Genomic DNA, 22,344 nt, shown 5'->3' with positions numbered 1-22,344 from the left:
GCGTGTCACCCTTGTTCCAAATAAAACATACAGCTCGTCAGCCTCATCTGTGTCGAACACCCTAATAGCTCAGCATTTCTCAACCATCACGACAAAACAGTTCTTTTCAGGACCACACTTCGAATTAAGGTAAGGTTTTCTCCAAGACGTAATTTTAGCAAGAAATTCCTCCAATCAATTTTCGCATTTTTTATTATCTATTGAATAAACCAAAAATTCCGGGCGTTTTGTGCACGAAAATGCGTAATTTTGTCATCAGAAAACAAGGTGTTTCCATGATGGGAAAAAGTGGTTTTCCTAACACAGTCGCCGAATATTGATACCAAGCACGTAATCCTACGTCAAATCTACGTCAAATCTACGGTCGTGTCTTACTTTTTTTTCACCACTTCCGCAACATATCTCACTTACCTAACCTTACCAACCAGGATAAGGCCTTGCTGTCCTCTGCTGTCCGAAGAAGTCGTCTACACTCTACTCAATCCAGATCGCAGGTCACCTTCTAAGTGATCGACCCAGCTGCCCGCTGCGCGCCTCTTCTTCTTGTTCCTGTTGGGTCGCTTTCTAGAACCATTTTCACTGGGTCGTCGTGTGGCATTCTTACGACGTACCCAGCCCACCGTAGTCGCCCAATTTTTGCAATGTTAACGGTGGATGGTTCTCCCAGTAGCTGGTGCAATTCGTGGTTCATTCGCCTCCTCCACGTTCCGTCATCCATCTGCACGTAGATGGTACGCAACACCTTCCGTTCGAAAACACCACGAGCATAGTCCAAGTCTCGTGGCCGTAGAGGACCACCGGTCTAACCAGCGGCCTGTAGACAGTCAACTTCGTGTGGCGGCGAATTTTATTAGCGTCCTCCGGAATCCAAAGTAGGCACGATTCCCTGCCATAATGCGTCTTTGAATTTCTCCGCTGGTATCATTTTCGGCGGTCACCAGTGAGCCCAAATACACGAACTCATCGACCATCTCGATTTCGTCACAGTCAATCTCGGTGTGGGAGGCTAACATTGTCTTTTCATGTATTTTGTCTTTGATGCGTTGATGGCAAGTCCTATTCGGCTAGCTTCAGCCTTCAGTCTGATGTACGTTTCCGCCATCGTCTCAAAGTTCCGTGCCATGATGTCAATGTCATCGGCGAAGCCAAGAAGCTGGATGGACTTCCTGAAGATCGTGCCACTCGTGTCTATCCCAGCTCTTCTGATCACACCTTCTAACGCGATGTTGAATAGCAGACACGAAAGTCCATCGGCTGGGGCTGGTATTGCCTAATTTGAGATCACCAGTTTTTACACATTGAGGATGATTGCTAGTCCCAAGCATCGTCTATTGGTTCTCTGTGTAATTACAGCTGGTCTGGCAATAACAGAGTAGCAACCGTGGGCGGTCAATCATGCTCATCTAGCATCCCAAGTACATAGGTATAGAGATCTTGACGAATAACTCATGAAATCTCATTGGCTAACTTCCAAGATTCCTGGTCATAGAGTATGATTGTGTCAACCACACAAAATACAAATGTATTCATTAGAATTTGGTATAGAGGAGTTGGTATAGAAGGTGATCTATTAGTTATCAGCTGATCAAACAAATTATTTGAAGCTTACTCATACGCCATAATTTCTATTTGTAAACTAAACCATTCGGCTTTCTGGAGACCAATTCATCCTTCCTCAATCACTCCTCCTAAGCCTAAGCAGTGATTATTCTCAAACCAATTCACAACCTTCTCCAACCCTCCTAGTTTCGATACAAAGAACCATTAAACGAAGTTTTGCGCAGAGCAAAATCTCGGAAAACTTGCCTCTCTGCGGTGGACGCTCATGGAAGATGCTCCCAGCACTCATTAGCGCGGAACTAAACGCATGGCGTTCGTGTCCGTGGCGAAGTTCATGGCTTTCACAGCTTATCGCACATTTCTATGTTTTTGTTTTCGTTTCGATCATTTATGCCCCCCTTTTAGGTCACTCACTGTACCTACTTTCCAGCCGACCGTTCGCGCCTACCCTAGGATGCTGCATTTTAGCCACGGTCCATTTTCGCATTTAGATGAAATTATCACGCCTATTCTTCGAAAATCGTCTTTGGTTATTTTTATTTTTTCCTCCACACACCTGTGAATGGCCACATTTATCTTCTTCTTCGCGGACCGGGCTAAATTGGTCCCTCTATTTCGATAATAAGCCTACACGACAGCGCCCCGGATTAAGGTTGGAAAAATTACCGATTATGCTCTCTTAATTTTCTACACCTGTCCACACACACACACACTCGTCGCCGTCGTCACCCCTTCGTTTCTGGAAGAGACCTCCGCGCTCCATTTCACCTTCAACATTCAATTTTGAGATTTGGGCGACCGTGAACCGGTTTGCGCTCCGCTGCTGCTGCTGCTGCTGCTGTTGGGTAAGAAAGCACCACAACCATCCCGAGCTGTAATCCCGTTTCCTCCTCCGGTCTTGCCTCTTATCACTGCTGCTGCTGCTTTCAAGTAAGAAATAAAATAGAAAGGAGAGAAGCTTCTGCTTAAGCGAATCACACCACCAGCTTAAGTTTCCTCGCAACATAGTTGCACATATCGTGAGCGAGCGGGAAAAATATTATGAAGAACAACCGGGTTGCAAACTTTGAATCGAATTTGCCTGAAGGAGTGTGCCAGTGAGGCCTCGTCCGCTTCTCGTTTGAATTGAGCTTTGTGCTACAGAAGAGTTTTGACATATGGAAGGAGATCTGGAGAGACAGAGACGGAGAACGGATTGGAAACTTGATACCAGTCAGCCAACAACAAAGTTGCGCTCGAGCAGAACCAAATACGCCCCTCTTCTGGTTGGGGGGGCGCACACGCTTTAAATGGATGATGGTACTGATTGTGCGATGCTACGTGTCTCCATGTTGTGGGAGGAGGGTGAAAATGATGAAAACTACCAATTCAGGAGAGTTTTGAAATATTCCATCCTTGCTTTCAGCTTTGTGGGATTTGTTCTGAGGTCGATCGAAAAGCGATGGGGGCTTATGATTCAGATGAACTTGTCCCATGAATCATTCGGCGTTGACACAAGGGTTCCTTATAGGATCTTACAAAGATAACTCCCAAGAGTTTACCTATTATATATCAGAAGATTAGCTATATACTTTAGAGTTACTTAAAAAGATACCTGCCCAAGTAACATTGCAAGCTGTATAGAGGTTTTATAGCATTCTACAAGTCTAAATCATAGTCTACAGAACCCTCATAAATCCAATATTGTTACTTGAGTGAAGCTTATCCATAAGCACTCTGCAATCCCTTTGGAGTTGCCATACGATAAATCTGAGATTTATCCAGAATGCCTCTTAACTACGAGTCAGCACCTGACTCTTAAACAATTGACACCCCTCACCATCCCTCTCCAAAGGGGGAGTCAATTGTAGAAACTTATATACGACTTATTTCACTCATAAAGAAGTTGCTGTAACTTATTGTGATGAAAGTGTGCTACTCGGGAAATTTATAATTCCCTGAAGCTTCTAAAGTTTTCAGATCAATCATAAAATTCTCAGAATATCCCATAATTTCAAGGAACTCCTTTAACGTCACTGTAAATTTCCTTAATTTAATTGGATTTTTCTGACGTTAGCTAATCGTCCTCGAAGTACTCGAAACTTCACTGAATATAATGAAACAATCTAAAAATATCTAACTTTCTTAGAAAATCTCTGGAATTTCTTGAAAATATCGGTGCTTGCTAAAAGGTCTCGCCTTTTTTAAATTAATGGAACTTCGTTGATCTTCTCTAATCAACTTAGCCAAATCTTCGAATTTTTTTTTATCTTGAAATTTACCCTTAAAATACTTTCACAATTTCCGGATGTTCATACAATTTTTATTGCCTTCCAGAAGTTTTCTCCGAGCAAACCGAAGTTTCCTAGAATTTTTCTGAAGTGCCCTTTAATTCTCTGATCTGTCTTGATGTTCTCGGAGCTTCCCTAAAACTCTCAACTCTAATGAAGATCTCGGTTCTGCTTTAAAATAAATGGAATTCTCGTAAACACCTTTAAACTTCCCTGGAATTCTCTGGATTTCTGCGAAGTTCCTGAAATATTTCTGAAAGGACTCTGTACATTTTATGGGTTCTCGATTTTATTTCAGCACATCATGGAACTATCCTGAATGTGTCTAAACTCACGTTCATAGATTTTTAAATCAATTCAATAGTCTGGGCTAAAGTTTCGGGGACTTCCGCTTAAGATCTCTGGAACTCTCCAAAGATCTCTAGATCTAGCTTTTCTGAGAACATTTTTGGTAGTACGAAACGTCAAGACATTAAAAATGTTGTGATCTTAGACTTACTAAAATGAAGTAAGTGTTCAACTTCAACATTTAATGGATTTGATAGTAAAGCTGCTTCTTTAAAACTGATTGTCATGTCTTAAAGACAATGCCATTCTTATTATAAACCTGGAAATTATCCGCCAAAGTTATGGAAAAACCTGGAAAACTCAGGGAACTTTATTAAGCCAAATGAGTGGACACCCTGTAGACATAGAATGAACATTGAATGTTTGATGTTTTAGACATATTCAATTAGTATCTCATAAACACTTATGTACGATATGAACGAAAGTGAAAGATTCAATAGGAAGTTTATGGTCCAAACCCACGGTATTAGTCAGGATCTCTAATAACTGCAAAAACCTGGAAAACCGGGAATCCCCAGGAAATTTTATTTTTTCCTAAAATACCTGGAAGTCTCAGAGAATTTAATAATTTTCTTAAGAAGGATATTTTAAAGAAAATAAATAATTTTAAAATACAAGCATTTATTTTTCTCGTTGTTTCCATTCACACTTTGAACTTATGGTATACACAGTGGATTAATCTTCAGTAACAAATAAATAAAAAAAAAAAAACAGACTTGCTGAAAATAACTTCGGAACATCGTCAAAGGAATTTGGAAACTCAATTCAGGAGAGTTTTCCAAACAAATTATGAAAATAAATCTAAGGATTTTGTGAGAAAAAATAAGAGACTTTCAAAGTGAGTAGAATTTCAAAAAAAAAAGAGGGCGATTGAAAAGGAAATCTGAAATGAATATAATTAAAATTCGGAGAATCTTTCCAAAGGATTTCTTATTGTGGAGAATTTCAAGGTAATTCCAAGGAAAACTAAAAGAATTTTGAGGAATATTTCAATGGAAATCTTCGTTGAATATGGAATGGAGTATTCCGAGGTTTCAGAACTACTTAAAAGTTCCCAATTTTTTCCTGAAGATAATGGAACTGCCTTGAAGTTTTTTTTGTAGTTTGAGAAACTAGCCTGAGCCTCACAATACTTCTCATCAAATTCTTAAACTTTCCTGAACTTTTTTGGACTTCCTAAAATTTCCTAAATGTTTTCTCCTGGATCTCCTCTAAAGGATTAACAATTCGCTGAAGTTCTCTAAACTTCTTTAAAATTTATGTGACTTCTCTAATGTTAACGGATCTGCTCTGAGGTTCTCTGTTCTTTTGTGAAATTCTCAAAACTTCTCTAAAGCTTTTGGAGTTCTCATGAAGCTTGTTGTACTGCGCTGAGTTTAATTGAACTGTCCTAAAAATTCAGTAAACTTCTGAACTGATGCGAAGACTTCAATTAACTTTTTAACATCTCTGAAGTTATCTGAAAATCTGGGAACTGCTTTAAATTTCCCAGAAATTTTCTGAAACTAATGGAACTGAACTCCCCTCGAAATTCCTTTAATTTTCGGAGCTTACTTCACTTCTTTCAAAAGCTCCTGCATTTTGCTAATGTTCATAAAAATTCCTGAAGTTCACGGATCTCCCCTTAAGCTCCATATATTTCTATGAAGTTCTCGAAATGTTTCGAAATGTTTCTGAAGACCACTGTGATGTTTTCGAAGTTTTTCTAAATTTCTGGAAATTTTGTGATTCCGCAACTTTTATGAAATTCGATTGAAATAATTAATATAGTTCATGATTTTCTCTGAAGTTCATGAAACTTCCATTAAATTATCTACACTAATTTAAAACTTCTTAAATAGTCTAGACTTTCCTGGTGTTATTAAAACTGCCTTAACGGTTACTGAATATCTTTAAACTTCTCCAGACTGCCCTGAATTTATCAGTATATTTTAAGAAACCGCAACTTTACTGAAATTAATTGATTTGCCTTGAAGATTCGACAATTTTCCTTAAGTATTCTAACCATTATAAACGCTCTCTTATTTTCTTATTTAATCTATGCTTACCTGAAGTTCTCTAAATTTGTTTGATAATCCGGCAAATTTTCTGATACATATATTCAAAATTCTCTGACGTTTTCGAATCAATAATAGAATTCTTGGAATACCCCATAATTCCACGGAATTCCTTGTAAGTTGCTGAAAATTTGCTTATGTTAATGGGATTATTCTGAAGCTATCTGATCGTCCTCGAAGTACTTGGAACTTTGCTGAATAGCATGAAACTACCTAAATTTATTAGACGTTCGCTGGAATTTCTTGAAAATATCGCTGCTTGCTAAAAGTTCTCGCATTTTTTTTTTAATTAATGGAACTTCGTTGATATTCTTGAATCAACTTAGCTAAATTTTTCCTTTTTTAAAGTTCTTGAAATCCCCATGATAAAACACCCTTAAAATACTCTCACGTTTTCCGGAAGTTGGAGGTTTGCTGAAGTATGCGGAGTATTCTACAATTTCCATGAAATTAATTGAACTGCCCTTTGATTCTCTGATCTGTCTTGATGTTCTCGAAGCTTCCTTAAAGCTCTCAATTCTATTGTAGATAAATTTCCCAGAAATTCTCTAGACGTCTGTGAAGTTCCTGAAATATTTCTGAAATTTTCATAAATTCTCTGATGGTCTCTGTACTTCCTTGAAATTTTCGGAACATCTTAGGGGTTCTCAATTTTTTTATAAATTTACGATTATAGATCTTTTAACTGCCCCAAAAGTCTGGACTAAAGTTACGGGAACTACTCTTAAGTCGAAAAATCCCCAAAGATCTATAGATCTAGCCTTTCTGAGGTGCTTAGAACTTGTTAAAAATTTGTACAATACCCTAAGTTCACTTAACACCTATTATGTGCTCTGAAATTCTAGGGACTTCATAAAAGTTTTTCGGCTGTTAAAAGAACCGATTTGAGGATCTTGAAGCTTCTAATAAGTTCCCCATATTTTCAGTGGGTTAACTTCCCTTATGTTCCTGCAGTTTGTTTATGGAGCTTCACCGAAATTCTCAGCATTTCCTTTTATTCCTCAGAACTTCTTCAAAGTTCCTACAATTGTTGTGAAGTTAATGGGACTGCAATAAAGATCTCTAATGTTTCATAAAGTTAATTACGAACTTGAAATAAATCATTTATTTGTTTTCCTTAATTCCGGCACTTTGAAATTTTTCAATATCTTGAACTTGTACTTGGAATACGAAACTTCAAGGCATTGAATATTTTTAAATCTTGGACTTACTCAAATTAAGTGCGTTTTTTGAAACTGTTTTAAGTGAGAAATTAGGCAAGTGCTTAACTTCAACATTCAATGGATTTTATTATAAAGCTGTTTGTATAAAACTGATTGCCATGTCTTAAAGACGTTTGAGTTAATTACTGTTGTTTGTGATCTTCCAAAAAAGCATATTTAGAACGCATTTAAAAGAGCTTTCTTATCCATTAAAGTTCTGGAAAAACTCAGGAAATTGTATTTAGAAAAATGAGTAGACACCCTGTACAGTGTACATAGATAGAGAAAGACTATTAAACGTCACAAAGCAAAGAATGATCAATCTTGAAATAAATTCACGCTAAAAAAGTGACTGATTACAAGAAAAAGTGACTTTAGTGACTTGGCCTTAAAAAAGGAGACTTTTTAGTGACTGGCTTGAAAAAAGTGACCAAGTCACTAAAAAGTGTCTCGCTACCAGCCCTGCGATAGCCGAATCATGAATGTGGATGGGCTTGAGATTAGACTCATGAAGTTCTGCTCAGTAAGCAAAAACGGTTGCTCTAAGGCCACCGAACCCCTTATATCACATTATACCGTTACTCAAGTTGTTATAACTATTCAAACGTTCAATGTTTCGATTTACTCTTTACGCATTGTTCAGGCTATCATAACAAGCTATGACCGACGTGACGATTGTTTAAGCGCTGGTTAAACCAGCTATTCAAACGAAATTACGTTCTCGAATTTCACTTGGTATGTAATGAACAACAGAGTTACGCGATAATTCATATAGCTTCAGCGTCTGATGGTTAATTTTATATATACTAACGGTTCTGTCTACGGCGCCTACGACTACGACAACAGCGAATTTGTAACTTACCATTTGTCTAGGATAAAACACCTTTGCCCGGCACCTACATTTGAGCTTCATGTCTACTATCTGTCAAGGTTTGCAAAAATATCTAATAGCAATTACCTGTTCGGGACATAACACCACTGCGACCAGTAATTTGATCTATTGTAGTATATCCCGTGTCCTTAGTTTAGTGCATGTCGTACTACTCCATCACTGTTGATTATGAAGTATTCGGTTTTGATACAGTTGTCATTCTTGCCTTCATCGCAAGGAATCGATTCTAATTGAAAGGTCCCGCTATTTATACCCTGCGGTTGAAATACCCTCCAAAGGCGCGCCCCTTTGTCAGTCAAAATTAGATTCCTTAGCAACAAAAACAAGCAATGACACCGATAATGACCATGCATCAGAACCCTAGTCTTAATCACATCAAACTAGGCAACAACGAATAGAAGATTAGGAATCACATAGGTGAAGACTAACTAATTTTTTCCTTGTTTCAAGATCATCCTCGGTACAGGCAACCCGAGGACTTATCACTATCAACAAGGCATAAAAAGTAACACTAAGATGTGTTCCTTTGATTACTGAAAAATCCGGTTTCCCTAGTTTGAAGTAGTCAATACTAGGAATCGGTGATAGATCTTACATTCCGTAACGTACCTCGAAAAGGTGATCTACCCACGCTACGGGGTAGCAATTACCTTTGTTATAATACGTCCTTCAACGAAAATAAGACTTGAGATGCTAGAGATCTTGTCGATTAACTCATGAACTTTCATTGGCTAACATACAACCTTAGTTGAAGATCTCATGGGTCATCCCTGGTCATAGAGTATGATTGTGTTTGCCACAGAAAATACAAATTTAATCATCGGTGTTGCCGATAAAGAAGAACTCAAACAAACCCGCATGATTAAAAGAAAGATTTTTTTCGGCGAAATGACCCACTTCTGATATTCTCCCATCCAATTACGTGGATCAGGAATTCGTTGGAATTTTTCAACAATGAGATGATGTGAATTATGTACTTACCGTTAATACTTCTACCCTTTTTTGACTGCTACAACGAGCAACCTTTTAAAAAAACTGTTTCAATCCTCGGCAAATTACCGAGAAAAATCTTAACCCAATCAATCAAACTGCCGATTAGATTACATTGCAATTTAATTGCAATCAAATCGCTCAACCGATAGCCCTCTTTTCAACGGAAGCTTATCAACGCTGGCGATCATTATATTTACGCCTCTATTCAATCATCAATGCGATTCAAACTGTGTCATTCCGCTTGAATCAATAAACAACCCAGCAGCCAGTAGTGGCTGCGGCTCCGGAAGTATTGCTCCCTACTGTTGTGTACATTATTAGCCGCGCTCGGTTCTATTCTCGCCGCGCCGTCACCAACCACGGTAGTAGTAGTAGTAGTAGTGGTTGGTCTGTGGAGGAAGGAAGGATGGATTGATTACAATACAACTGTCATAATAAATAATAGGGTTCAATATCGTCCTTTCATGTCAGTGTCACAATTAGCCGAGTGCCGAGCTCAGCACTGCCATTCGCTGCTGTTCCGAGAGGATCCATTGACCGGTCAGTCCAACTGGCTAATGTATACAAACTGGATGGCCGGAATGGATCGAAATGAATAAAGAACCCCCCTTCCCTCCCACCGGTTCAATCGCCTTGCCCATTAGATATGTTCTATCGCTTCCGATTTGATGGATCCGATAATTAGTAGAATGTTTCGATTGTTTTGGAATTGGTCCAATTTTACGAATTCTGCGTCACTTTATGTTATTCCAGTCGTATTTTCGTTTGATGAACTGCTCTGCTGTGCCCCCCTCCTGAGCCCGGAACGTGTTGACCGTGTGGGTTGCTCAAAAGTGTTTTTAAAACGCTCCAAACGCGGCTGGATTCGACAAGTTTCATCCAAATTACCAATCAGGAGAGGTTCGAATTTCAACCGTAAATTCGAATGCTCGTTGAGCACAACAAACCCATCAACCTACGCCCACGGATGGCTGCGACCGAAGACGACGACCGGAGACGACGTTGACGACGATGACTATTGAGTGGAACTCCGGAGAACCCTCCTGGGGTGAGTTGTGTCCCACTCCCCGAAATTGAACAGATGGGGAATGAATAAAATGAAAAAGAACAAGTTTACGTGATGCGATCCGTAGGGTTACCAAACCAAACCAGGATTGGCTCATCGCTTCCCATGAATCGGCCGTCAGTCCGGCAACCCTCCCCCAGCGCACTTCAATCGTTCTCTCATTGCAGCGCACAGAAAATACAAAACAACCCAAGCGATTCTGCTTGCTGTTCTAGGCTCCTTCTTCGCAGGGCTCATCTTTTGCGTCAAGCCCCGGACCAAACCAACATCATCTTCGCAGGTCCGTTTCTGGCTCCAGCCCCGAACTTCTTCTCTTATTATTTCACGTTTCTTCCCTCATTCGCATCCATTGCAGTTTTTATAGCGGGTTATAATTTTCCCTCTGTTATTATGACGATCAAATAAACGATTTAAAACCAAATACCCCCCCATCCCTCAACCCCATTGCTTGCGTCGTCTTCGGCGTCCACTTGGATTCCCATCATGGGAGCAACCACAGACGAAAAAAAAAACTCGCGCGCGATCAACCAACTTCTTCTGGAGTGTGTGTAGTTCCTTTTTACCTTTCTTCTTTTCTTGCGAGATGCGACGGACGCGGGCTCAGCTCCACGTGAATTCCCCCCCCCCCCTCGTCACCCGACTTCGCACCACCCGCCGCTGGACTGATATTATGGAACTATTATCGACGTTTCTGCCTTACCCCCAAACCGAACGGGCGAATGAACGAGTGAACGCGAACATAGACATATAGATGAAAGCAAGCAGATAATCCCGTAGTAAAATACAATAGGGCCCATGTAGGTTTCCCCCCGGTGTGGCGTCCTCTACACACTCTCTGAAAAGGGGCGCTCCTCAAGTCCCCAGTATCCCCATGGAGCGATGAACACGGTGAGATTTAGACGATTCCAAATGAAGTTGTCCAAAAATTGTTCGGAGATTTTCGATGGCAATTATTGAAGCTTTTTAGGTGATTTTAATCTCGTTGGACTAGGATTTCAATTTTCGCCGTTTCTATGCATCAGGAAGTTCATCGTCAAAGAAAAATGTTCACGACGGTGGATGATTATTACGCGTTTGATCATATCATAAGCACGGTGAAGAAGCATTTTTGAACTTTTTTTTAGTGGATAAGGGGCTATTCATTAACTACGGGCAAAAATGGTGAGTGACAATCTGGAAGGAGCGATATACTTAGCTCCGGTCCTCACAAGTTCCTGTCTCACGCCTCCACGAGTCATGTGATCACAAAAGACTGCCAGCTGAAACATTGACACAGCTGGTTGGCGTAGCCTGGGCAATGTTGTCAATCCGACAATAGCAGAGTGAGGAGGTGCGACGTGAACACTGGCGCGGTAACCATAGCACGGTGATAGAGGAAATGCTTCGCCAACCCGACCGTCTGTTCACCATGGAGGTGCGGCTCAAACAGCGTCTGACTGGCATCCAGCGGCTGAATAAGAAATTCTCTTTCCCGGAAGCTACACCTAAGATGGCAGCCCCATCACGGCGGATAGGAGACCTTAGGCCAACCACCTATTGTCTCTGAAACTTTTACAATTGTTACAGAAACCAACAGAGAAAGACATCGAACTGATATAACGGCAACGACTTTTAGCGCAAAACAACGGACACGAATTGGATCATGGAATGTATTGACGTTAGCCCAGCAGGGTAAACTGGCACAACTCGCCAACGAGGCGCGACGCATGAAGCTAGAAATCCTGGGACTGAGCGAAGTTCGTTGGCCAAACTTTGGAGAACACAAACTGCCGTCGGGGCAGGTACTACTATACTCTGGTATTCGAGGTGAAAACGCTCCCCGCCATCGTGGAGAATGGTCTCCTACTTAGCGTCCAGGCAAGTGCTGCGCTCATCAAGTGGGAGCCTGTTAATGAGAGGATAATCGTTGCCAGATTTAGAACACGGGTTCGTAAGCTTACCATAATCCAATGTTATGCGCCAACCGATGCTGCCGAGCTACAGGACAAGGAGAATTTTTACAGTCAACTGAATGCCGTCGTGGATAAGGTTCCAAAGGGTGACATCAAGATCTACACTGGCGACTTCAATGCGAAGATCGGCTCCGACAACACGGACTATGAGCGTGTCATGGGACGCCATGGTCTCGGCGAAATGAGCGAGAACCGTGAGCTGTTTGCAGAATTTTGTGGCAATAACGACATGGTGATCGGGGGCTCGCTCTTCCCCCATCGGCCAGTGCACAAAGTCACGTGGGTTTCCCGTGATGGACATACCGAGAATCAGATCGACCACATCTGCATCAGCCGAAAATGGAGACGGAGCCTTCTTGATGTCCGGAATAAACGCAGCGCCGACATCGCGTCTGACCATCACCTTCTAATCGGTGAAATCCGCCTACGCATGGCGCGGATCCAGCGACGGGAGGAGAGACTCGAGCGGCGGTTCAACACACGCCGACTTGAAGATCCAGCGGTAAAAAGGTCTTTTGTTCATGAACTTGAGACTCGAGCTGCGGACGTTCCAGAAGGTGGCAGCGTAGAAGAACAATGGACGGCCATCAAGAATGCCTTTAATAGAAACAAGCGAGAATAACTTGGGTGAGCTGCGCACCCAGAGGAAAGAGTGGATCACAGATGAAACCTGGCGGAAGATTGAGGAGCGTAGAGAAGCAAAAGCCGCGATAGAGCGGGCGAGAACCAGAGGAGCCCGTCAACGGTACTCGGCTCTAGAGAAGGAAGTCAAGCGCTCTTGCAGACGGGACAAGCGAGCGTGGGTGAACTCCCTGGCCGACGAAGGGGAGAAAGCCGCAAACACTGGCGATATACACCTCCTCTACGATATCTCACGACGCCTGAGTGGAGCAAGGATGAACCCGAGGATGCCAGTGAAGGACACGACTGGACAATTGCTTACCGACCCCACTGACCAGCTGAAACGCTGGTTTGAGCACTTCGAACAACTTCTTCACGTTTCGACGGCCAACCAGCCATCAACATCTCGGCATGATCCGCCTAGGATGCGGCGCATCACTCGCGTCAATTCCGAGGCCCCATCACTGCAGGAGATTGAAGCAGCTATCCGAAGCATGAAATCCAACAAGGCTCCAGGGGTCGATCGCATATCAGCAGATATGCTCAAAGCTGACCCCATGCTATCCGCACAAATGTTGCATCAACTATTCTGTAATATCTGGGACACCGCGACTTTTCCGGCCGACTGGATGCAGGGCATCTTAGTGAAGGTCTCAAAGAAGGAGGATCTGACTGTGTGCGACAATTGGCGAGGCATCATGTTACTGTGTATTGTTCTCAAAGTTCTGTGCAAAGTTATCCTGAATCGGATACAGGAGAAGATCGACGCGACTCTCCGACGGCAGCAGGCAGGATTCCGTGCCGGAAGATCTTGTGTGGACCATATTGTCACGCTCCACATCATCCTGGAGCAGGTCAATGAATTCCAAGAGTCCCTTTATTTGGTATTCATTGACTACGAAAAAGCTTTCGACCGTCTCAATCACGAGAATCTGTGGGGCGCCCTGAGACGCAAGGGAGTCCCGGATAAAATCGTCAACCTCATCGAAGCGCAGTATGAGGCTTTCACGTGCAGAGTTCTGCATAACGGAGCCTTGTCCGACCCTATCCGGGTAGTCGCTGGTGTGAGACAAGGATGTATAATATCACCGCTACTGTTTCTCATCGTAATCGACGAGATCATGGTAGGTGCAATTGACCGTGTACCGAACCGTGGGCTGCTTTGGCAGCCTATCACCATGGAGCATCTCAACGACTTCGATTTGGCTGATGATGTTGCTCTACTAGCACAACGGCGCTCTGATATGCAGAGTAAGCTCAATGACCTAGCCGAACGCTCCTCTGCGGCGGGTCTCACCATCAACGTCAACAAGACCAAATCGTTGGATATCAACACGGGCAACCCTTCCAACTTTACGGTAGCGGGGCAAGCAGTGGAGAAGGTCGAAAGTTTCCAATATCTTGGCAGCCAAATAGCGTCGGACGGCGGGACCAAGAGCGACATAGGTGCACGAATCAAGAAGGCTAGGGCTGCCTTTGCGAGTTTACGAAACGTATGGAGATCCAACCAGATAAGTCAACGTACCAAAATCCGAATTTTCAACTCGAACGTGAAATCTGTGTTGTTAAACGCCAGCGAGACGTGGTGTGTATCAGCGGAGAACACTCAAAAGCTGCAGGTCTTCATCAACCGATGCCTGCGGTATATAATTCGTGCCTGGTGGTCTCACAACTGGATCTCGAATGCCGAGCTCCATCGTCGATGTCATCAGAAGCCGATAGCAACAGAAATTCGAGAGCGAAAGTGGAGGTGGGTCGGCCACACACTTCAACGGGGCGGAAACGAAATCTGCAAGCAAGCGCTGGATTGGAATCCAGCAGGACATCGCAGCAGAGGCAGACCCAGGGGCTCATGGTGGCGGAGCCTCAATAAGGAAATTAAGCAAGTCGATAGAAATCTGACCTGGGCCCAGGTCAAGGCAAAAGCGAGCAGCCGCCCAGGATGGAAGTCTTTCACGTTGGCCCTTTGCACCGCTGGTGGTGCACAGGACCCTTAAGTAAGTATTAACTACGTATACATTTTTTTGGGATTCTTGCCCCTCCCCTCCTCTTGCGTAGACAATTGTCCATACACAATTTTTAAAATTTGTATGGGCCGTGAATAATTGCCAACCCCCTAAACTGTCTACGTAGTTAATGAAAAGCCCCTAAGAGTGAATGCAACTATGGGCAAAATAAAGGGTATTCCACATCAAATTGCATCACGGAAAAACACGCTATAAAAAATTACCCATTGGGTATTTTCTCTTGAAAATTTGAGTAGAAGTAGTTTAGAGTGTATTGTTTACACTGTATTTTTATCGCTGCCAGTTTTTCGAAAGTTGGAAAAAATGGCGTCACCCGAAAAGCAACGTAGCGAATTGATTTTGCGCAAGCACCTGGAAAATCCTCATCTCTCATCGGGACATCGGAAAACAACTCGGAATCGTGCACTGAACGGTGAGTAGATGACAAACAACAATCACCAGTAATGGTCGCTGCTCACAAGCAAAACGTTACACTCGCTGCTGATAATGAAAAGCACAACGAAAACAGTGAAGACTTCTGCAGTACGATCATGAGAAAAAGCGAAACGACAGAAGAAAATGAAAACAATGCCTACGCATTCCAAGTTCGTCTCGGCAGGCGCGACTGTGTGAGTTACAAAAAAAGCAGGCAACCTTAAACGGAAGCTGCTGCGCTCACTCACAAACACACTCAAATAAGCAAGCAAAGCAGCAACTGCTTCAAAACGAGCACAGATGATTGTCGTGATTGTCGGGAATGACCAGATCGGTGATGGATCACAACAGAAAACGACATTCACCAGTTGCTTTTTACTTCTTTCGACAACTTGATGGATGGTCATGGAGAGAGCTTCGACGAGCACATTGATAGGAATGTACAAAGCGTTATTACCATCAGCTGTTTGGCGATCGTGATTGTGATAGGTGGCAACTTTGGTAGTGTGATTAAACGTTACTACGAAACTCTGAGCATTGAACGGAAGGAGAAATGCGGTCAGAATGGATGTTCTATTAGTGATCAGGATCACAAGCGTGTCGTGAAAGCGTTTAAGTGGAATCCAAGCCAGGGACCAGGAGTAACTACATACGTACAAAGTGCAGAAGGCTCCAAATCGTGACGAACGGCAAAATACGGTGGGAAAGTCACGGGCCCGGAAACTGTACACCCAGATGCGGACGAAGCCTCATTGTCTCATCAGCCTACTGTTCTTCACCGGCCAGTACAAGTTAGATGTTCCGACGGAAGTAAGGAAGCAGAAACTATCAAAGTTTGCCAACAAATACATGATTTGGCAAGCGATCTACTCATGTGGCAAACGAAGTGCGCCGTTCGTGACTACCGGGACTGTAAACGGGGAGATCTACCTCAAGGAGTGTCTCCAGAAGCGTCTGCTTTCTCTGTTGAAGCAACACGAGGGCCCTACAATCTTCTGGCCGGATCTAGCTTCGTGCTTTGAATAGTGGCTGTTGTCCTGGAGTGGTATGAAGCCAAGGACTGACCCCCAACGCACCGGAACTAAGGCCCATCGAAAAATACTGGGCTATTATGAAGTAGTAGGCACTACGAAAGCATCCCAAGGAAGTCAAATCTGAGGAAGACACAATTGCTGAGGATCTCAATACGAATCGAAGAAGCTGTGGGAACCAGGGGTTGTGATCCGCCATATAAAATTGACCCACCCTGCTGCACACGTCCGGACCATATTATAAGGTAACATCCTATGACAAAAACAAAAAACTACAAGGGACAGCCCTATGGGGTTGTACGCAATGGTGACGTAAGACTAAGTGGTCTTATACAATAAATGTTATTTTTTAACTGCAGCAGGAGTTTGTGCTTGGTGTAGGAATAGGAATTTGAGCGGGGTTCTCTCTGTTTATACTCTTTAGTATGACGCGCTTGACATAGATGGCCCACAGCGACTCACGAAGAACTACTGATTCCGATCAAAAGCGGTGCGGCTTCTTCCTCCTTCGCTGCTTGCCGGCAGCCTTTCGTTATGTACTGGAGAAGAACCGGACACTACCACACACGGTGATTGGAACTGAATCCGATCAGCGGTTGAGGCCAGCCTTGATAGCTAGCTGCTTGCGTCGCTCACCACGATTGAGTGATTGAATAAACACCGTTTGGTGAGACCGGATGGGATTCAACTTTGAAATCTGTGTTAGGGAAATAGATTTTCGCAGGCAATCGGACATAATTTTAATAATCACAGCCACAGTTGCACATTCACGCAATTTTTAATTGTGACATTTTGATAAATGATAACGTCTTAAATTTGACAGATGTGTAGACATATTTCTGAACGATTGGTGATAAAATTATTGAAATTGGTCCAGGGGCAGCTGAGTTATTAACGTTCAAAATCTTTCATAATATCATCATATAGAAATCACCGACGTAGTCCTACGTCAAAACTTGCAGCACGAAACAATACCTGCTCACTCTCCCAATTAACAGTTTCAAAAACGGTAACTGCATACACTAATTATAGCTGTACTACCTGTAACTTTGTATTACTTACACCAGGTGTCTGCGCTTGCGGTCCATACGGGTACCGGGTCCACTCCAGCGTCGCTTCCTTGGTGGTATCGAGCAGGACAACTGCAAAAGTAGAGAACAAAAAAAAAGAACACATCATTAGCAAGTTCGCACATCCCTAGATATAACTTCAAATGTAACGACGACAGCAACTGGTGTGCAACTGATTAAACCGAAACTAATTAGAAACTTCTGACCCCTCGGTGCGTATCAATTTTCGAGAAGGAAGTGCACTGCAATGGAATCCGTAGAGAGATGGAATTCCATTACGTTGTCAGGCTATTGAAACTTTCTAACATAAGAATGCAAAGCCACGATAATGGATTCGAATGCATTAACTTCGGCAAGCAAGTAAATAAGATTTACACTTTAAGACGATGCGAGCGAAATGAAGAAAAGTAGATTAATTATTTTAGAGTGGAACGCAAACTATCAATTCCACCCTCTGCACATTAATTTGAAATCTTAAAATTACCGAAAAAGAGGTTTGCGATCTAGCAGTGGGGCGTCGCGTAACCTCACCTTTTACCTGTGCACCAACTTTCAAAACATACACAATTATGGATAGATTTCGAGTAAACTAGAAGATTAAGAGTATTTTCAGACCGATTCGAGTATGAATATGGCAATAAATCTGGTTTTGAAAGTTGGTGCACAGGTAAAAAGTGAGGTTACGCGACGCCCCACTGCTAGATCGCAAACCTCTTTTTCGGTAATTTTAAGATTTCAAATTAATGTGCAGAGGGTGGAATTGATAGTTTGCGTTCCACTCTAAAATAATGAATCTACTTGTCTTCATTTCGCTCGCATCGTTTTAAAGTGTAAATCTTATTTACTTGCTTGTCGAAGTTAATGCATTCGAATCCATTATCGTGGCTTTGCATTCTTATGTTAGAAAGTTTCAAAAGCCTGAAAATCCAAACAAACCATTTTGTTTTTTTTTTTTCATTTAACTTAAATCGATGGATTTTCACCAATGAAATATTTACTCAATAGTGTTCAATAAATGTAAAACAATCGATTTCTGATAACAATCAAAACGCCCTTTTCCCAATTTGGTAATCAGGTACGAACGAAATGCTTTGACAGTCACGTAGGGCGCCCCCCTTAAAGTGCCCAATTGTTGTGCCAGCACCGAAAATGTCTTTTCACTCCACTAACGCCGAGTGGGTACTCGTTCGATCCGCTCACCCTACAGAACTCTGTACCATCATCATCGTAATCATGTACGAAGCATTTTTTGGCAGCCTAATGCAGCCAGCCAAAGCAATCAATACCTTCTCCAATCTCCAAAAAAAAAAAAGAACATCGAAAACGACGATTCATTCTTTTGGGCAAACGACGATGAACGGTTCGGGGGTTCATTATTACTGGTACCGCGTCGTGATACAGAGCAAGAGCAATTAATAATTTTATGATGCAAGCGACGACGACGCCCTCCGCGAGCCTCTTTCTCCGTGCATGCCGAGAGAGAGAGAGAGAGAGAGAGCAGTAATCAATTTTCGTGATGGCAACCCACATGGATGCAAGCATGCATGGTGCACCATCCTCTTCTGGTTGTTGTTGCTGTTACAAGGCAAGAGTGTGGGGGAGTTAACTCCCAAAAGCGCTTCACACACGACAATGGCTGGGAGAAATAATCGGAAAGCGGGAGGGTTTTTGGCACCGATATGGGAATCGGTATGTAAATTGAATCGAAATCGTAAAACATGCCGCTGCCTGCATGCATGATGGCTATGATTTTGTTTCCGCTGGCTTTGACTGGTGGAATTTTTCGTCGGGATTTTTTTTTAATGACAGCGTTGTGGGGGAGTGTTGTCTTGAAGGGAAGCAGTTTATGGGATTGCCATCGATTTTCTTTTGATCGAGTGAGTGAGTGGGTGGGTGGCGAGAGCCAATTGTGGTGTTGTCCAAGAATTACACATTTTTGGAAGCAGAACAGCCATTATTTTTCTTAGGAACATATTTATAGTAGTGCGTTGATGAACAACTTGGGCATAGTTTTATTAGTTGGATTCAAATTATATTTTTTCGACTTCAAATCAGGTTCTGATCATTTGTGATTTGTGACCACCGGTGCATCACCCCCTAAATGACTTGTCCTACAACCCCCGAAAAGAAAATCGCGTCTCATTATTATTATTCTTTCGCTCGATATACACAAAAGAACATAACTTCTTCGTCCCCACACATACTCACCAAACCAACCCCCACCGAAAACCCAAACAGCCAACTCAAAGCAAACCGAGAGAACACATCATCAGCATAAAACAAGCACATTTCAGCGAGAAGGTGAGAGATGCAATGTGGGTGGGGTGGTTGTAAGGTACAGCGAAATACGAACGCCATCTCAACTTCTGTGTAAATTCCGGTCCGAAAGGAAAAGATGAAAGACCTTCCCCACACAGAAGCATTCCACCCGCTTCTTCAAAGGGAAAATGGCAAAACCAAAACCCCAAACAGAAAATGATGGCTGACAATTTCACCTTTCTCCTTCTGTACGATTAAAGCGGTTGCGGGATGCAACGTCGAATGGACAGAAGGTCGAATGGTCCTTAGGAGAGGATAAAAGGACGAATGATCACAAGGACCCGGATCATCCAAAATGCACGTACATCGGCTTAACTGCGATGATCGATTTTGACTGTGCATTGCTTATATGACTTTTGATTATCTGGAGGCAGGGGGCTCATTCGACCTTTTATCCGCTTGACCTTTCATCATTCGACCGCTGTTGGCATATATCATCGCCTGCGTTTCGCGCGAGCTCCTGTGGTCGAAGGGAAGCTGAAACCTGTTCCAGCTAAGAACTCCCCATCAGTCAGTCCCGTCCGGTGGTGGTGCGCTGAAGCATAAGAACGGAACGGCGGAGAACATCACGCTGTACCACAAACAAGAAGCTACAAGATGCTCTTGGAATAATAATGACAACGGCGTGGGAGGCGTAAATGACGACGACGATGATAAACATATCGCGAGAGGGCATCAGCGGCGACGTACATAACTTCAGGGGTAACGGGTCCATAATGATAATATCGCCGAAAAAAGAAAAGAACGATATCTAAGATGGAGGCCTGTGACAAAGTATCCTTTCTGAGGAGAAAAAAAGGAAGCCTTGAAGCATCAAGGGCAATCACTTTTATTTTCATGACTTCAGCCCCTTCTGCTTGGGCCCTTCCCGGCTGTAAATTGAAGATGAGATGAAAGAAGCAAAATGACTTTTCGCTTCTTCAGCTTTTTGCGAGCGAAAATTTGGCTGAAAGCAAACTCCTCCTAGGTAGGCATATCCTGCGGGGTCGTAATAATTGAACCAGACCTTTCTCCAATCCAATCAAGGTCGGGCGTCGTCCGAACGTCACAATTGTGGGTGCGTACGCCGAACAGGCCCCTTTTGCATGGAATACGTACGGATGGATGTAGGTCGCGCGCGGAAATGGCTTTGGGGTGGGATCGGATGAGTTTGATGGATTGGCGGTTCGGAATCTGACAATGGGTCGTAAAAAATTCCGTTTCAAGCGAACTAAATCCGTTGTTTGATGCACCAGCAACTCTCTCTCTCTCTCTCTGTGTGTGTGAGCCAGGCTTCGATAGTTCCGCTGTTGTCCATAAACGGATGAGTGAAGATCTACATCGTCGTTTCATGGAGGCAAATTTCCTAATTGCCATCAATATTGTATACGGCTTCAACTAATCCGAATGACGAGCGAGCTTTGTCTAAGCCCCGACACATAGGGTTACCAGCTGCTTCATTTGCAAATCCAGTTGGATTTCATAAAAAATGTCCCAACCAAGAATAGAAGGGTCTGCTGTTTCATCAGGAATCCTTTCCAGTGGGATAAACATAAACCCTACACCAAGCTACCTTTCACATTAACCAGATCCAATTCCATCCTACGAGAGATTTGAACACTGAGATAATAACAAATTCAAGAGGCACGCGCATCCGGGCGCACGACTTCGGTGCGTTCGTGTTTTGCATGTCCTGCCCCCTCCTGCTACATCAGCCATACACAATGACACAACCTCATGGCTCTGGAAAGGGTCCCCCTCGTGCGAAAAACGGTACTTTGTGTATCCATCTGATTTCACATGCATCGCCCGTCCCATCTGAACACGGCTCCGGTGTGTGTTTGTGCCGTGTGGTTCTTGTCGATAATTAGCCGGTACCGTCATAAATACATGATCGGAATACACAAAACCGGCGCTTGTTGTCGACCGGAGACAGACCAGACCCTATTTCTATGTAGAAAAGGAAGAGATTGATGACAGCGAATAATTTGATGAAACTGGTTCAGAATGCGGGACGGTTTGGAGGATTCAATCAAATCTGAGGTATCGAAGTCTTACGTTTCACTGAGGTGCGAAGGTGAACTAAAACTCGTTCTATTATGCATTGATTAAGTGAGTCCTACTAACTCCGTTATATGCTGGAGATGTCAATGTTCTACGTTTCAGTAGTGCCCAAACTAAACTGTACGAAACTCCGGAAGACCTCGGATTCGTGAACAAATTTTCCAAAGGTAACTTTCGAAATGGTCAGAATCAGGGTTGTTAATCCATAACTGTCGATGACAGGATGTCTATCCTTATTATTAAATAAAATTACTTTCTGGAAGTCCAACAAATTTTGAAAAATGTTCAGCTAACTTTGTAGTAACATAACGTACTTCGTAGATATTCATCATTTGATTTCAGGGACGTTGTAACATTTCAAGGAACTTCGTAGATCTTCAGGAAACTCTGTAGAGCTTCAGAGAATTTTGTAAAAAGTTCAGGTAATAAAGAAAACTTCATAGTTCAGATAGCTGCGTAGAAGTTCAGGAAAATTCCTA

The 22,344-nt window shown here is 42.8% G+C and overlaps 1 protein-coding gene across 4 annotated transcripts in view; it reads right to left on the bottom strand.

Annotated features, from left to right (window-relative positions):
• The window catches only part of Eph (Eph receptor tyrosine kinase), a 196,968-nt gene that overhangs the window by 52,434 nt on the left and 122,190 nt on the right, over positions 1-22,344 (bottom strand). For all 4 annotated transcript variants that reach the window (XM_065221444.1, XM_065221445.1, XM_065221446.1 and 1 more), the window contains exon 3: positions 17,496-17,575. In XM_065221444.1, coding sequence (XP_065077516.1) covers positions 17,496-17,575 — 80 coding nt within the window. The remainder of the gene's footprint in view (positions 1-17,495; positions 17,576-22,344) is intronic.

Source organism: Ochlerotatus camptorhynchus, unplaced genomic scaffold, assembly GCF_037179485.1.
Source record: "Ochlerotatus camptorhynchus isolate MF236.1 unplaced genomic scaffold, CSIRO-AGI_Acam_v1.1 ptg000142l, whole genome shotgun sequence".
Taxonomy (NCBI): Eukaryota; Metazoa; Arthropoda; class Insecta; order Diptera; family Culicidae; genus Ochlerotatus; species Ochlerotatus camptorhynchus.
This window is presented reverse-complemented; position numbering and strand designations above follow the sequence as displayed.